Source organism: Schistocerca gregaria, chromosome 2, assembly GCF_023897955.1.
Source record: "Schistocerca gregaria isolate iqSchGreg1 chromosome 2, iqSchGreg1.2, whole genome shotgun sequence".
NCBI classification, from domain to species: Eukaryota; Metazoa; Arthropoda; class Insecta; order Orthoptera; family Acrididae; genus Schistocerca; species Schistocerca gregaria.
In genome coordinates this window covers 414699512-414717690 of record NC_064921.1, presented here as the reverse complement: position 1 = coordinate 414717690, position 18179 = coordinate 414699512, and the positions used below count along the sequence as shown (strand labels likewise).

The 18179-nt window shown below is 38.2% G+C and overlaps 1 protein-coding gene across 4 annotated transcripts in view; it reads right to left on the bottom strand.

The window, feature by feature from the left end:
* The window catches only part of LOC126323532 ((E3-independent) E2 ubiquitin-conjugating enzyme UBE2O), a 209386-nt gene that overhangs the window by 157754 nt on the left and 33453 nt on the right, over positions 1-18179 (bottom strand). For all 4 annotated transcript variants that reach the window (XM_049994692.1, XM_049994689.1, XM_049994693.1 and 1 more), the window contains exons 2-4: positions 17484-17657; positions 9370-9528; positions 2619-2890 (exon numbers count right to left, since the gene is read on the bottom strand). In XM_049994692.1, coding sequence (XP_049850649.1) covers positions 2619-2890; positions 9370-9528; positions 17484-17657 — 605 coding nt within the window. The remainder of the gene's footprint in view (positions 1-2618; positions 2891-9369; positions 9529-17483; positions 17658-18179) is intronic.

The following is an 18179-nucleotide window of genomic DNA, read 5'->3' as shown; positions in this document are numbered from 1 at the left end:
ACGCTCGTGTGAGCACTGTGTTTTGTTGTTGTATATAACGCATTTCCTTTGCAACTTAAGTTTCATTTCAGTTTTCTTTTTTCCTCTCGTTCATGTTTTGTTGCTGCTGAATTATTCTGTAATAACAGGGTACAGTAATATCCTCTGCTAGAGAATTGGTTCTTACCAGCCAAAAATCACAAAAATTTAATTGAAAACTACAACAATGAAAAATTCCCGGAATTCTAAACAATCCCTGGGTTTTTCCCTGTTTTCTCTTGGATGAAAAGATTCCCGGGTTTTTCCCAGATCTCCTGGGTCGTATACACCCTGCTTTACGAATATTGTTTTGGGTAAAATCTGAAACATTTGGTACAAATGTAAGCAAAGTGTTAAACTCAGAGAATAGCTTTAAAAAAGTTGGCGAGTGTATGGTTCATTTGAACACTGTAGTTTTTTATTAGGCATGTTCCTATTTGAGAATCTTATGTCCTTCTCTCCCTCCCACACTCAAACTTATTTACCCAGCCCAGTAACAGATTTAATGTGAACTCTTAAATCATGGCACAATTTGGTATTTTTCATATACATAGTATCACTGCAAGAGGTTAAAAAAAATCTGTAAGTATCAGAAAAATCCTAGAACTGAGGACTGAATCCCAAACCTCTGGATTAGTAGGCTGAAGTCAACAAAACCAAGAACATGTCTCAATTGCAACATCACACATTCCAGATGCAGCAGTTCATTTGTGGATCAGATCACTATCAATATTTGTTTACAAATTAGAAAGGATAAATGCACCTTTTTGTGTTATCTGTAATTTGGAAACGGCAAGGACAAAGTGACAAAAATAAGGTTTACAAATGAATTAATTAAAATATGTTCCTTAGGTGACAAAACAAAAAGTAATTACTGATCTGGAAATGTCTGAACATATGAAAAAGCTAAATTCGAATTTCTGGTGTTCAGGGTACATCTAAACACACACACCACAAACCAACAAAGTGCACAGTGAGGGATACTGTGTGTCTACTGTTGAAACTTTCACCCTATGAAATCTGCAAGAAAAATTGCTACCTATATTTTGACTGAAATAACTTTGCAGTTGAATTTTCCCCAGGTTGAGAGGTAGGGGCAGCCACCAGTCAACTGAAAGACTTTACTGAGCACCATGAATTGGCTGTTTTTGTTATGTACACACAGTTTGCACAGTAAAACACTGCTGTTGCAACACCCCCCCCCCCCCCCCCCCCCCTCCTCTAGCCAATCAACGTCAAAGCAATTTTATTTGAGCTATATACATGTTGATATGATCCCTCATTTTAAGTTACTCCATTATCCCAACGTAAGACGTACAGCGGAGGCATTAGATTTGTTGTTGTCTTCTTCCAATGGCAGTTCTCTAAATTTACCTTAAAGGATTTCATAAGAATGTCATCAGATCTTGGTAATGAATTCTCAATGAAACAGTAGTTTAAGCAAATGGTTGGGACTGCACAATTGATTTGTTTATACTGACTTAAAGTTTGGCTTTACCACAGAGGAAACCTGATTTTATCCTCTTTGATTAGGCAACATAAATTAATAGAGCTGTCATTTGTAAAGGCAAGTTTGCAACCTGAAGGTTAACGCGAACATATTAGTGCTACACTAGGCAAGGTACCACTGGAGGTAAAATGCTCTCATCATTCACCAAGGCAAACACCAGTGCACTGTACCTGTTATGAGAGGATTCCAACATTGTGGGAATTCAAATCACAAGACAATATAGGTTCATGCCTATTCATAAAGTACTGTCAGAACAAAATGATGAATGTAAAGTCTCTGGTGCAAGCCCATGACCAGGCTATGGCCTGACTATAGGCATATTACAGCCTTTCTTCAGTGCGGCACTATGATGGGGCGGGTAGTGGGCTCATGACCCCAGTCATCTTTTAGCCCTGGGAAAGACCAGTGCTACTGATTTGACAGTACCTAGATGGCCAGATTCCAGTGATCTACTTTCTAGACCACCACAGCCAACATATCACTTAGAAAAGAAACAAAAAGTGCAAAAATCTGACATGAATGTTATAAAGTAATTATGAAACTGAAAAACATAGTGTGTGAGAAAACATACTGCTATTACAAGATCACACTTCATTTCAAACAAGTAAGAAGTCAAGATTGTAACTGGCATAATGCAACTGGAAAGCCATTATTAAGTGCAGAAGAAAGGCATATCTTTGACAAGAGTACATCACACATGCTCTAACATTTTAATGGGCATAAATGAATGCTTGTGGAGTTACTAAAAATAGTGAGCCATATAGGAAACGAACAGCTATTTTCTCTAGTGTCCAACATTTATGAAACGTAAGGCTCATCACCAGATTCACAAAAAACAGTGTTATATTGTGATGAAGAATATATATGCAGACAAATCTGAGAACAATAGAATTCTGTAATGACTCAGATTTGTAAGTTTTGTCAAAACTAATACACAAAACAACAGATTGATAAATTGATGAGATACTGAGAAAGATCAGCATGGTTTCAGAAGAAGTGCAAAACAGTGAAATTCATTTTCAACTACACAAAAATCTAATAGCTTTTAATTACAAGTCAACTTAAATAATAGAAAAGAAAGGGTACAAACCTTTTCAAATCTTCTCCCTGCACTAAAAATTTAGGCTGCTCCTTGTCATTGCCTGCGCCTTCACGGGAATATGCACGACACTGCCAGTGCACGCCAACACTTTCAGTTTTAACTTCTTCAACCACTACTTTGATAAATTTGTTAGGTTTCGAACGCATTGCCTTCATTTCTTTTGTACAGTGGACCCAATCAGCTTCTTCTAAACAATGTAGAGGTCCCCACAGAGTTTGGCCTGGATAAAAGTCTTCACGGTGACCAGGAAACTCACATTCCTGAAAAATCAAATGATCAAGATAGAACTTTAAACTGGAATACAACCTACTACATAACACTGGATAATTGAATGTTGCGAGATTAAGCATTTTGTTCATTCCTTTGAACTGTAGCGTGGAGCAGTCTGTGGATGTTCTCAAAAGATGTGGACCTCACAGATAAGGACAACTGAATAAAAAATTGATGTTCAATTAAAAATAGACAATTCTTTTTATAGGTATGTAAATATTTGGATACTGAAGCAAAATTCCCAGGCAACTAAACCAAGCAGTGTAAAATGAACAAATTTACAATGATTTCTTATACACTAAAATGTATTACATAAACTGGTTCCAAAAACTTTATCAACAGACTAGGTGAAACCAACTAGGCCCAAAAGGCCCACATTAAACTGTTCTTTCTAGTTTCTGAACATTTTTACAGTTGCCCAAAAATAATTTAAAATATAGGTTTCTGAAAAATGGACACCTTAATGCACAAAAGTAAGTAGCTTTGAGTCTTTATGTAGGTTGTTGTTATTCCTAGTACTGATTTTATGAACTCAGCTGTTAGTTGAAAAAAATATCTATGATATACAACTAATTTCATTATGGAATAAATATAATGAGGAAGAGTACTTGGATATCAAATTCTTTCTTCAATTCACAACATAAATAACTAATAACTTTTAAACAATGAAAACTATTGGTTAGAGGAGATGTCCAAAAATACGAGGGCACATAATATACAACAGAATTAAGCAAGTCACATCGGCTTTTTTTTTTTTAAGTTTTAATATCAACCATGTTTAAAAATATCAGAAGTTTACGTATTTCAGCAGCTTTATTCTGGTACTTTTTATACAAACTAAATTAATAAATTTGTAATTGAAGAAATTTAATACTAATGAGCTTTACATTCACACCTTTCACCATTTTCTCCTTACGAGTATCAGAGCCATCATCTGTGATGTTTCTTATGATTGTTTGTTTCATTTTTGTTATATACAGGTGAAGGTAGAGATGGAAAAGCAGCAAGCACATGGGATAGAGCTATAGCACTGGTAAACTCATTGTGGCTGCAGGAAGAGGAGTTGTGTGTAGTGTACAATGATGGGGGAAGAGGTTTTTTACAATACGCAGATGGCTCTGCCTGTAACAGGGCATAATAAGACTGCAAAGGAACTGCAACAGGATGTGCTAGGGAGAGAGGCGGGGGAGGGGGTATCAACAGGTCTTGCACCTAGCTCTTCTTCCACAATGGCATGATCTACATGGCCTACATGGGTCATTCTTGCAGTCCGACTACTACCTATAGCATTGTCGTCAATTGGGATGTGTCATTCAAACTTTTTCTTGGTGTCTTGATAAGAAGGTCAACTGGTTCATATTCCTAGATTTTCTTCTCCCTCTTTACAACTGAACATGGTGGCGAACAAGGGGGATGGTATTCTGTGTAGGATACACATGTGAAGGGTTATTTGCAAGGGCTGCCCTCATGCGTTTTCCTGCCACTTTTCTGACAAGCACTGTCATTAGTGCAGTGGGACTACATGTATCTAAACCTCTGGCAACAAAAACATCTCATAGGAGAAGGGAAAGAGGGCTTGGACAACACACCTACAAACTCGTGATCTTAACTATCCCATGTAAAAATTTCCGCTGTGCACCCTCTCTGGACATGACGATCAGCATGATCTCCACACCACTCTAAGTTAGCACACAGTTCTTGACCTGTTTTTACTTGAAATCCAAATGTAAGGTGCTACTTGAATGCTGTTGAATCTGTTATGAGGGGAGATAGTAACTAGTACATCCATGAGTTATCACATGCTAGGGAGAGAGGCGGGGGGAGGGGTTGGTGTTCAATGTTCTGATCAGCAAAGATCCATTTCATATCATCTACAATGTAGCAACTTCTCTGACACAATAACCAATATTTTCAATGAAAAGCAGTGACTATGTTGTTGCAAAAGATTCTTTATCAGTTCTGGAGTGTACCAAGAACTGAGCAAACTGTCCACTTCCATCCTCCTTGCCCGATTCTTCTCATGACATTGCAAAAGAGGAAAACACCTCTGCATTAAAATCTTGCTTTCTATCCATTTTGACATTGTGTTGCACAACCACTGGTGCGTGAAAGTTGGACCCATTTCACTGCGAATGTTCGCCCTGATGCCATTCTGATCAGAGGCTCTCCCCAGAAGCTACCTGGTATAGCAGCCTCTACCAGGAATCCTGGTGCCCCAAACTAGACAGACACCTACTACTTGGCACACGTGGGGAGGTTACATCTCGGGCATCATCAGCAATGTGATCCCTGCATTGTCAGGAGTGGGTTACAACCAGAAGGATACCTGATAACCCCCTCTCTCCGACAACAGGTTGGTTAGCATGCTGGATTCCAATGTGAGCATAAATCTACTCTAATAGTAAGTGTAGAACACCACAATGGATGGTGGATAGATTATGCTCCTCCTAAGGTGTCCTTCCCCAAATGGCCCGCACTTATGTGATATTTAAGCTAAAAAGGGAGAGGCAGAGACTGTGAAATGAGCTAAAATGTATAAGAGTCTTAATAATGGCAGAGTTCTCAGCATAAAACCTTAGCTAAATATACAACTCCTTTAGTCACATCTTACAACAGGCAAATATGTCTATTCTACCTCACGGCACTGCAGGTGGGAATCTAAATGACGGACGGCAACAAATCATAAAATGTTGTGAAGCAAGATTTCTGAAAAAAAAAATACTTTATTTGGGGTGACAGGAAACTTCTCTCTCTCTCTCTCTCTCTCTCTCCCTCCCCCCCCCCCCCCCATGAACCATGGACATTGCCACTGGTGGGGAGGCTTGCGTGCCTCAACAACACAGGTAGCCGTACCGCAGGTGCAAACACAACGGAGGGGTATCGGTCGAGAGGCCAGACAAACATGTGGTTCCTGAAGAACGGCAGCAGCCTTTTCAGTAGTTGCAGGGGCAACAGTCTGGATGATTGACTGATCTGGATTTTGTAACATTAACTAAAATGGCCTTGCTGTGCTAATACTGCGAACGGCTGAAAGCACGGGGAAACTACAGCCGTCATTTTTCCCGAGGGCATGCAGCTTTACTGTTTGATTAAATGATTACGACATCCTCCTGGGTAAAATATTCCAGAGGTAGGTAAAATAGTTCCCCATTCGGATCTCCGGGCGGGGACTACTCAGGAGGACGTCATTATCAGGAGAAAGAAAACTGGTGTTCTACAGATCGGAGCGTGGAATGTCAGATCCCTTAATCGCGTAGGTAGATCAGAAAATTTAAAAAGGGAAATGGATAGGTTAAAGTTAGATATAGTGCGAATTAGTGAAGCTCGGTGGCAGGAGAAACAAGACTTTTGGTCAGGTGAATACAGAGTTATAAATATACAAAATCAAATAGGGGTAATGCAGGAGTAGGTTTAATAATGAATAAAAAAATACGAGTGCGGGTAAGCTACTACAAACAGTATAGTGAACTCATTGATTGTGGTCAAGATAGACACGAAGCCCACGCCTACTACACTAGTACAAGTTTATATGCCAACTAGCTCTTCAGATGATGAAGAAATTGATGAAATGTATGATGAGATAAAAGAAATTATTCAGGTAGTGATGGGAGACGAAAATTTAATAGTAATGGGTGACTGGATTTCAACAGTAGGGAAAGGAAGAGAAGGAAACGTAATAGGTGAATATGGATTGGGGCTAAGGAATGAAAGAGGCAGCCGCCTGGTAGAATTTTGCACAGAGCATAACTTAATCATAGCTAACATTTGCTTCAAGAATCATGAAAGAAGGTTGTATACTTGGAAGAACCTTGGAGATATTAGAAAGTTTCAGATAGATTATATAATGGTACGACAGAGATTTAGGAACCAGGTTTTAAATTGCAAGACATTTCCAGGGACAGATGTGGACTCTGACCACAGTCTATGAAAAGTAGATTAAAACTGAAGAAACTTCAAAAAGGTGGGAATTCAAGGAAATGGGACCTGGATAAACTGAAAGAACCAGAGGCTGTACAGAGTTTCAGGGAGAGCATAAAGGAACAATTGACAGGAATGGGGGAAAGAAATACAGTAGAAGAAGAATGGGTAGCTTTAAGGAATGAAATAGTGAAGGCAGCAGAGGACCAAGTAGGTAAAAAGACGAAGGCTAATAGAAATCCTTGGGTAACAGAAGAGATATTGAATTTAATTGATGAAAGGAGAAAATATAAAAATGCAGTAAATGAAGCAGGCAAAAAGGAATACAAACGTCTCAAAAAATGAGATCGACAGGAAGTGCAAAATGGCTAAGCAGGGATGGCTAGAGGACAAATGTAAGGATGTAGAAGCTTATCTCACTAGGGGTAAGATAGATACTGCCTACAGGAAAATTAAAGAGACCTTTGGAGAGAAGAGAACCACGTGTATGAATATCAAGAGCTCAGATGGCAACCCAGTTCTAAGCAAAGAAGGGAAGGCAGAAAGGTGAAAGGAGTATATAGAAGGTTTATACAAGGGCGATGTACTTGTGGACAATATTATGGAAATGGAAGAGGATGTAGATGAAGACGAAATGGGAGATATGATATTGTGTGAAGAGTTTGACAGAGCAATGAAAGACCTAAGCCGAAACAAGGCCCCGGGAGTAGACAACATTACATTAGAACTACTGACAGAACTGTAAAAGCCAGGTTTAACAAAATTCTTACCATCTAGTGAGCAAGATGTACGAGACAGGCGAAATACCTTCAGACTTCAAGAAGAATATAATAATTCCAATCCCAAAGAAAGCAGGTGTTTACAGATGTGAAAATTACAGGATTATCAGTTTAATAAGCCACAGCTGCAAAATACTAACATGAATTCCTTACAGACGAATTGAAAAACTAGTGGAAGCCGACCTCGGGGAAGATCAGTTTGGATTCCGTAGAAATGTTCGAACACTTGAGGCAATACTGACCCTACAACTTATCTTAGAAGAAAGATTAAGGAAAGGCAAACCTACGTTTCTAGCATTTGTAGACTTATAGAAAGCTTTTGACAATGTTGACTGGAATACTCTCCTTCAAATTCTGAAGGTGGCGGGGTACAATACAGGGAGCGAAAGGCTATTTACAATTTGTACAGAAACCAGATGGCAGTTATAAGAGTCGAGGGGCATGAAAGGGAAGCAGTGGTTGGGAAGAGAGTGAGATAGGGTTGTAGTCTGCCCCCGATGTTATTCAATCTGTATATTGAGCAAGCAGTAAAGGAAACAAAAGAAAAATTTGGAGTAGGAATTAAAATCCATGGAAAAGAAATAAAAACTTTAGAGGTTTACTGATGACATTGTAATTCTGTCAGAGACAGCAAAGGACTTGGAAGAGCAGTTGAACGGAATGGATAGTGTCTTGAAAGGAGGATATAAAATGAACATCAACAATAGCAAAACAAGGATAATGGAATGTAGTCGAATTAAGTCGGGTGATGCTGAAGGAATTAGATTAGTAAATGAGACACTTAAAGTAGTAAATGAGTTTTGTTATTTGGGGAGCAAAATAATTGATGATGGTCGAAGTAGAAAAGATACAAAATGTTCACTGGCAATGAAAAGAAAGCGTTACTGAATAAGAGAAATTTGTTAACATCGAGTATAGATTTAAGTGTCAAGAAGTCGTTTCTGAAAGTATTTGTATGGAGTGTAGCCATGTATGGAAGTGAAACGTGGACGATAAATAGTTTAGACAAGAAGAGAACAGAAGCTTTCGAAATTTGGTGCTACAGAAGAATGCTGAAGATCAGATGGGTAGATCAGGTGTATAAAGGAATGCCGGCAATGAAAATTTATGCTGGATGGGACTCAAATCATTACTCCCCCCCCTTGATTATACTGCTTACTTTTAATCAATCGAACCTTTTCTTTTCTTTTCTTTTTTTTTTTTTTTTTTGCAAAATTAGACCTAATACTAGACAATTTGATAATGTCACATGCCCAGTTACTCTTCATTTGCTATGAAAATTCAAACAAAAGATCAAGACTCTGACAAGGAAATTTATCCTCGTTAAACTGGTTCCTCACTTATCTCCAAAAAGCTGAGTGGATCCTGTTACAGTGAAGTAAAACTCACAGATGTTATTAAGTATTGAACCCAGGGCCCCTTTGTGGCAGTTGAACATGCAGGTCACATACAGGGTAGATATTTCAAAATTAATGTTGTGTAGTAAACAAGCATTAAGAAACGATACCGCATAATAAATTTCATAATCAGCACAAGCTGTTCATGCAAGTAGCATACACAACAAATAAAGAAGAAAATATAACAGACACAAATATGGAGCTACTTTTCTCTGTTGCTCTCTTGCTACTAAGCATTTACTACAAACACACACATCAATTTGAAAGTAGGTTTATTAATTTATATTCTCTCATAAATGAAACTTTCAACTTCATTGATTCTCATATAACTTTCTACAAACTTCAGTGCATATTTCATTAATATACAATACTTACACAATCTCGCTTTTCATTGAAGTCTTCTAAACCACAGGCATCAATGTCATTCACAACACATCGAGACCCATCAGCACAGCGTAGCTGAAGTTTAGATTGCACAGTTTTTATTCCTCCTACCCAGGAATCAAGACAGGCAGCAATATCAGCTGCAAACTCCTACAACACAATAAATATCACTTAATAAACGGTGTAATCATCTTATAAGGACAAAAAAGTCAAGGTCAGAAGCTGTCTGTCTATCTGTCTGTCTGGCTGCCCTTCCTGTTGCCAAAGTTGTCAGTTAACCTAATGGGGAAAGTCTTGTGTGGTATCTGACTGAGTCTTGCAGACTTTTTGTACTTGGTTTTGTATTTTGACTGTATCTGACATTTTCTGAACTGGAAATTGAATGCCACCAAGTTGAACAAAAAGCCTAAAAATCATCATTCATGCTGGCCACTGTACCAAAATATTGGCTGTTAATAAGGTTTAACGAGGTCTGGCTACCCCTCTTTTTCTTACATCATTAAACTGCAGATTAAGCTATGGAGGTTGTCACAGGAGGAGTATTCAAAATGGAGGGATACAACAGGAATGGTAATTTGAAGCAAAACAGTCTAGTAAAGATGGGTAACGCATACCTTATGAGCTCTGAGCAGTTGTTCAGTAAGAGGGACGTGTTTCATAGCAGCAAAGAGGAACAAACGGTCATAGCTCTTAAGGTATGCCCTTAAGATCCATCTTTACTAAAATTTCTTGCTTCAAATCATTGTTCCAGTCATTTCCCTAAGTACTGACCATTCCTACTGGAACATCCTCTGTAAGACAGTCAGGTGAAGTAGGATACACGGGTGGAAAACCATAACGAAAAGTATATCAAAGTCTCCAGCCGCAACCAACATTAATAATGTATCTGCTGTACTGGAGGTGTGTGTTGTGCAAAATAAGTAAATGAAAATTCTACTGTACCACTACCAATGTCCTTTAAAATTTAACCACAGAGTTACAATAATGGAAATTCCTGGGCAGAAAAGTAAAACGAGAGAAAGGCAACCACTTACCTACAGGTGACTGGTGCACAGCACACAAAAACACACATTAAAAAACAGTTAACACTAGCTTTCAATCTCTTGCTCTTTTGGTTGCCTTTCCCTTATTTTACATAATCATAGAGTGTTTTTATTGTGTACATCCAGGTTTTATTTCCCAAACCATTAATTATTACTGCAAATATTTCTTCATGTATCTGCATTAATCTCAAGTACAGAAGCCATCTTTGGAGTAAAGTGCTTACAACTTTCATTGTAATTAAATATTTCAGTGCCATAACTTAAACCAAAACGAAGTTCAAGATGTGGATAAAAGAAGAAAGCTAATCAAAAGCAGCATTAAAGTCAAATTTGAGTATGTTATAGTAGTGCTTCACCAAATCATCTTGTGCAACTCACTAATGCTGCAATCAACTTTTCTCATCTGTATACACCACAAAATTGCATATCTGAGAGTGGGAGATCCTACTGTGAGACATACGGGCACTGCTCATAACTATGGTGTTCAAATGTGTTGGGAAATTATCATCATCTTATTCACTGTGATGAAGGACAACTGGAAAAGAAAAAAATTATGAATTAAAATCCTTTCGACAATAAGGTTGTTAGATACAGAACATATTTTCAGAACAGGGAAGGGAACTGAACTTCTCCTTGCCAAAGGAATCATCCTGGAATTTGATTTATGTAACTATGGAAAACTACAGGAAATCTAAATCTGGATGGCCAGATGGGGATCTGAACTACTGTCTTGCCTGTGTGTCACCTTGCTCAGTGAGGGAAAAATAATAAGACTAAGATCACATACTAGTAACTGATCACATACTAGTAACAAATTCTACCCACAAGTTTGTGGTGTATATGAGATGAGGACTGAAATGTCTACCACTCACTATCTGTTGCACGAGCAAATGTTTGCAATGGACATGTGAACTGAAACCACCTCAATGGCAGCTCATTCTCTTTCTTGACAAGTCGTGGTTCAGCTTTAAAAATGACAGTAGCCTTACTTTGATTTGCAAGAACCCAACAGCCTTCATCATCTTTTAAACATCTATTACAAGGATGCTTCTGGATGTGGCAATGTCTGTGTATAGTATGGTACACTTTTAGACAGGTACAGAGATTCCCACTATTCTCATATGGCATTACTAGATGCATGTGAATGACATTTTTCATGACTACACGCATCCTTCACTCTGAAATAGGTGGTAATTTAACGCCACAAGAAAATGTTACACTAGTACACAGATGTATCACCAACTGTTACAATGCCATGGATACAAAAGAATTTTTTTTAACCTCGCCAATATATTTTACTGCTATAAAATACTATGTTTCATGTAGTCTTTACTCAAAGAATGATTTATTTAAAGATACAAGTGGTATACTAATTGAGATGGATTGTTGGTGCAACAATAATCAAACAGTTTTCTGCATCAACAGATTATGCACTCTCGGCCACCATCTCTTTCCCAACCGCAGATCAGGGTCAGTGGCACACACAGTGGACTTTCTGTACTGCTGTAACAATATTGGGATTCCAGAGGTTTTTGGAGTGCAAACAGGGGACCATAATTTATAGCACAGTTTTCAATCTAATGAAGTTGCAACAGTACTTGGGAGACAAACAGCTGCAAAATGAATGTAATACCTTCTGCATATGGACTAATTTAGAACAACATACGGTGTAAGGACTTCGTGAATGATTATGCAATTGTTGATAATATTTTGGAGCTGTGAGCTCACATATACCCGTTACAATGTCAGCTGACTCCGATTGTGGGGTGGAATTATGCAACCACATCCAATTAAACATGATAATAAAATTTCGGTTCTGTCAGAATGCTTGATCTTCACCCATAATTGAATTTTAATGTCAACCAGAAGTGGAAGCTCCAATTGGTATCTGGTATGTACCAATTTTGAAAAATGCAAATGGCTGTGTTTACTGTTTCTGATAGAGACAGATGTTCAGTGGTCGAAAATGGCTTGTATGTAGTTTGGTCAAGATCCTTTTTTTCTATCTCTTAAATGTTCATAGGCATGGTTGCTGTTTGTCTAGAAAAGTAAAATCTGTGACTGAGTATTGTTAATAGATGGGTGATAATTTTTAACATGTGTGCACCTTTGTGCCACATCAGATTATGTGCTTATAAGCAGAAGTTTCCTGTTGTTGTTGTTGTGGTCTTCAGTCCTGAGACTGGTTTGATGCAGCTCTCCATGCTACTCTATCCTGTGCAAGGTTCATCGTCTCCCAGTACCTACTGCAGCTTACATCCTTCTGAATCTGTTTAGTGTATTCATCTCTTGGTCTCCCTCTACGATTTTTACACTCCAGTACTAAATTGGTGATCCCTATATGCCTCAAATCATGTCCTACCAACCGATCCCTTCTTCTAGTCAAGTTGTACCACAAACTTCTTTTCTCCCCAATTCTATTCAATACCACCTCATTAGTTACATGATCTACTCATCTAATCTTCAGCATTCTTCTGTAGCACCACGTTTCGAAAGCTTCTATTCTCTTCTTGTCTAAACTAGTTATCGTCCACATTTCACTTCCATACTTGGCTACACTCCATACAAATACTTTCAGAAATGACTTCCTTACACTTAAATCAATACTTGATGTTAACAAATTTCTCTTCTTCAGAAACACTTTCGTTGTCATTGTCAGACTACATTTTATATCCTCTCTACTTCGACCATCATCAGTTATTTTGCTCCCCAAATTGCAAAACTCATTTACTACTTCAAGTGTCATTTCCTAATCTAATTCCCTCAGCATCACCCGACTTAATCCGACTACATTCCATTAACCTCGTTTTGCTTTTGTTGATGTTCATCTTATACCCTCCTTTCAAGACCCTGTCCATTCCATTCAACTGCTTTTCCAAGTCCTTTGCTGTCTCTGTCAGAATTACGATGTCATCGGCGAACCTCAAAGTTTTTATTTCTTCTCCATGGATTTTAATACCTACTCCGAACTTTTCTTTTGTTTCCTTTATTGCTTGATCAATATACAGATTGAATAGCATTGGGGAGAGGCTACAACCCTGTCTCACTCCCTTCCCAACCAATGCGTCCCTTTCATGTCCCTCCACTCTTATAACTGCCATCTCGTTTCTGTAAAAATTATAAATAGCCTTTTGTTCCCTGTATTTTACCCCTACCACCTTCACAATTTGAAAGAGAGTATTCCGGTCAACACTGTCAAAAGCTTTCTCTAAGTCTATGAATGCTAGAAATGTAGGTTTGCCTTTCATAATCTTTATTCTAAGATAAGTCATTGGGTCAGTAATGCCTCACGTGTTCCAACATTTCTACGGAACTAATGAGGAGGTACTGAACAGAATCGGAGAGAAGAGAAATTTGTGGCACAACTTGATTAGAAGAAGGGATCAGTTGGTAGGGCATATTCAGAGGCATATAGGGATCACCAATTTGGTATTGGAGGGCAGCGTGGAGGGTAAATATCGTAGAGGGAGACCAAGAGATGAACACACTAAACAGATTCAGAAGGATGTAGGTTGCAATAGGTACTGGAAGATGATGAAGCTTGCACAGGATAGAGTAGCATGGAGAGCTGCATCAAACCAGTCTCTGGACTGAAGACCAGGACAACAACAACAGCAATCATTGATACATAGTTTTTTGACAATTCTCATGTGGATAGCAAGCACAAATAGTTTTCAAAGTTCGGGTCCCATAATGTTGACAAATTTGCCTTGTTTTTTATCCAGTTTCCTTCTATTGCAATTTTGACTGTAGTATTCAAATAGATCGTTCCCAATATATAATTCTACAATAGCCTCAACACACTGGGTACCTTTGGGAAATAGGTTTGGAACCAGAGATCCCTCAGATTTATTACTGGTCCTTGGTAGATCAAAGTCTGACCACTGCGCACTGTCTTCTTTGCCCGATTCATCCGAATCAGTTGACAACTGTAGCCTTCACCGCATTCTTCTTGGACGTATTTTATTATCTTCTGAGGATTCTGCTTCACTTTTATTTTTTTGATATCCAATGTCTTCTTCCCAATAGGCCAAGTCGTCCAGAAAGTCAGACATTCATCATAAATAATCGTATTGTCTCTTGTCTGTCATGATGAACAGGCACAATTACGTATAAAAACAAAAACTTGTTGACATATGTAACTTATTGTTACCTAAACAAATCACCAACAGAATGCAAAAGATATTAAAGTGCTGTCGCCGGCCACTGTGCAATACTATGCACACGACACCATTGTGATGTCGCCTGCTGATGACTGCTATTTCGCACACGACACCACTGTGGTGTCGACAGACGGCATAGTGTTAAGTTTGATGGCAGAAATACTGTAGAAGTGTGTAACGGTACAATTAATGACAGTGCGGAAGTGCAGCAAAAGCTGCCATTTTTCCCACATCTTTAATCCAGAAGAAGTCCTGGACTGCTAGAAGCAAATTAAAAATTGGGACAATTCTGCAATTCAGATATTTGTGGGTGAGTAAGCCCAGATCTGAGTTTATATCCGACAAACTGGACATGGCCAAGAAAATTGTTGTTAATTGGAGACAATTTTGTGGGGACATTCATGAAGAAGTATGCCTCAGACAAAATTTGAAATTTGATTGTGAAGTAGTAATTGTTGAGACAGACAAGTCTTAGTTTGGTTGGTTGGTTGACTGGGGGAGGGGACCAAACAGCAAGGTAATCAGTCCCATTGGGTTAGGAAAGAAGCAGAAGGAAGTCAACCTTGCCCTTTCAAATGAAGCATATCAGCATTTGCCTAAAGTGATTTAGGGAAATCGTGGAAAGCCTAATCGGTGTAGCCGGATGTGGGTATGAACTGTTATCCTGCCGAATGTGATCCAGTGTGTTGTCTTAGTTTGGCCTAAATAACTATGGGAGATGGAACAAAAAGATAGATGGGGTTTGGAGGAATACCAGGAGGATCATACAAATGATCCCCCCCCTCCCCAGTGATCAAACATTGTTCTGCTGGACATTACTGTTGAAAACATTTTTCCATACGCAACAATAATTTCACTGTTTTCATGAGTAAAAGTGCCTGAAAGATAAGGATTTTCAACATTTCACTATCACATGCTATGACACATGATGGTACAAGTACCACAGTGAACACATGGGCTGTTATCAAAAGGTCACTTCATAACACAAGGCAGTGCATGGCATTTTTTGATAGCTACTTGTCTGAATAGTGTGGAAAAAGCAGAATCAAAATGAATCAGATTTGTTTTTGTGCTTTTTGACAGCTGTTGTCTTGGTTTACAATCCATATGAATAAAATTTCTTCCAGTTTCATATTTATTTATTTATTCTCCATCCACAATACTTAATCCTACCATACGCAGCTATTCTATTAATAATAGTGGGTGCCACAAATATTTGACTGTTTTGCCCCAATTATGTCACTAACTACAAGGTCATAGTTAGACTGGAATGTGAGAGGATCGTCCAGAGCTGGTAATACCAATGAATGTAGAAACTGCAAGTGAAATGAGTAGCAATTAAATGTATAATCTCAGTTGTCACTAATACCTTGACTCTTCCTTTTGAATGTTTTGCTTTTTCCAAGATTGTGATACACCGACATGAAAAAATATTTCTCCATTTCTTGCTTGCAGGCATGTCTTCTGTCTGGTGCTCTCTCACTGGCAGTGTAGAACCAGTATCCCCTTTTGTTCCCATCATGCCTCACGGTGAATACAGACAGCATCGTAGCATGAGGCACGTAAGTACATCACTGGCCCTAATCTAGACATTTACCCAGCAGTGATTTTCTCAAAGAGAAAATTGAGACTGTAATTTCTCGACATTGGAATCTCAATCCTTCCCTGAAACTTCCAATGGTATATATATTTGGTAACAGGATAACATCAATTATCATCGAAGCACTGAGTCACTTAAAAGCAACAAACTACAGAGCAAAACTGTGGCTACAGGCAGGACGATGTTTCATATATTTCTCACTATCTTGAAAATGTATCTTGAACAAAATTACTTTGAACAAAATTACTTCGAACAAAATTACTTCGAACAAAATTACTTCGAACAAAATTACTTCGAACAAAATTACTTCGAACAAAATTACTTCGAACAAAATTACTTCGAACAAAATTACTTCGAACAAAATTACTTCGAACAAAATTACTTCTTCAATGCCAACCAACACTCATTCTAAAAACATTGTTCATACAAATACATGTATATCACACTTCATAGTGATATCAAATGGAATGATCATATAGCCTCAGTTGTTGGTGAAGCAGAAGGTAGACTTCGGTCTATTTGTAGATTACCAAGAAAGTGCAATGAGTCTACAAAAGAGATTGCTTACAAATCACTTGTGTGACTGTTTCTCGAATATTGCTCAAGTGTGTGGGACCCTTACCAAATAGGATTAACGAGGGTTATTGAATGTATACAGATAAGGGCAGCACAAATGGTCACAGGTTTGTTTGACCTGTGAGGTGTGGCACACAGATACCGGAGACTCTTGAAGACACAAAAATTATCCAGAGAAAGTCTATTACCAAAGTTTCAAGAATCACCTTTAAATGATGACTCTACAAATATACTACAACCCACTACATATCACTCACATAGGGATTGTGAGGACAAGATTACAATAATTACTGCACTGGAAATTCATACAATAATTTTTCCTATGCCCCATACATGAATGGAACAGGAAGAAATCCTAATAGCTGGTACAATGGGATGTACCCTATGCCATGACCCTCACGGTGGTTTGCAGAGTATAGGTGTAGGTGTAGATGTAAATGAAGATATAGATGCTGCACTCAAGGAAGAAACAATACCCAGAGTTATCTCGACTACACAACTGGTTACACTCTGTCTTGGTACCCACGAACTCCCCTCAAACTAAACCACCAGTTACAATACACTGTAAAACTTGGTTTCTTTTGTATAAAGCTTACAAAGACATTAACATGTATTTATTTATTTATTATTTCTCCAACCTTACACAAATTTCAAAATCCATGGATAACTGATTGTTTACTTTCAAGGCCATTAAAATACAAACTAACTGAGTATATGTCTCACCTCCAGAGGTATTAGGTGTTCACTCTTGACATTTGGAATGACTTGCTTACTGCCAACGACTTGGACACTGGCAGTCACTCGTATGTCACGGCAATATCCACGCTGTGTATCCTTGCCCTTCACCATACGTCGAACAACATCACCGGGCATCAATGAACGATCGGCCAAACATACCTAAATGAAACACAACACAACAGACTACTTACAATATCATCAGATGACTAACAAAATGCACATTTAATACTCTGTAATAAATAGTTTTAAGATGGAATCTTGGAGCCACAACTTATGTAAATAAATATGCAGAAATAATTGAGCAACAAATACATAAAAGGTAAGAACAGCTTAGCTACTTAAAATTTCACTTATTTATACACTTTCCCAACACTCAATAAAGAAATCTTAACCAGAATTCTGACAATTCGGAAAGTGCCTGTGGAACGTAGTACCTCAACCATTCTCTAAGGTCAATTTAGTACGAGGTGAGTTTGAAGAGTCCCTGCAAAGGCAGAGAGATGGCACCACTGGTGCGTATTGAGGTCCTGTTTAGTTAATAGCATCTTTGGAAAGAACGCACGCCAAGTGTCAGCCATATTGGTCTATTTCTTTGTGTTTTGCATTCTTGTGGATCAAAAAAAGACAGTGATTGCCAAAAAATAGACAAAAAAGAATTTGATGTGGTGATTAAACATTACT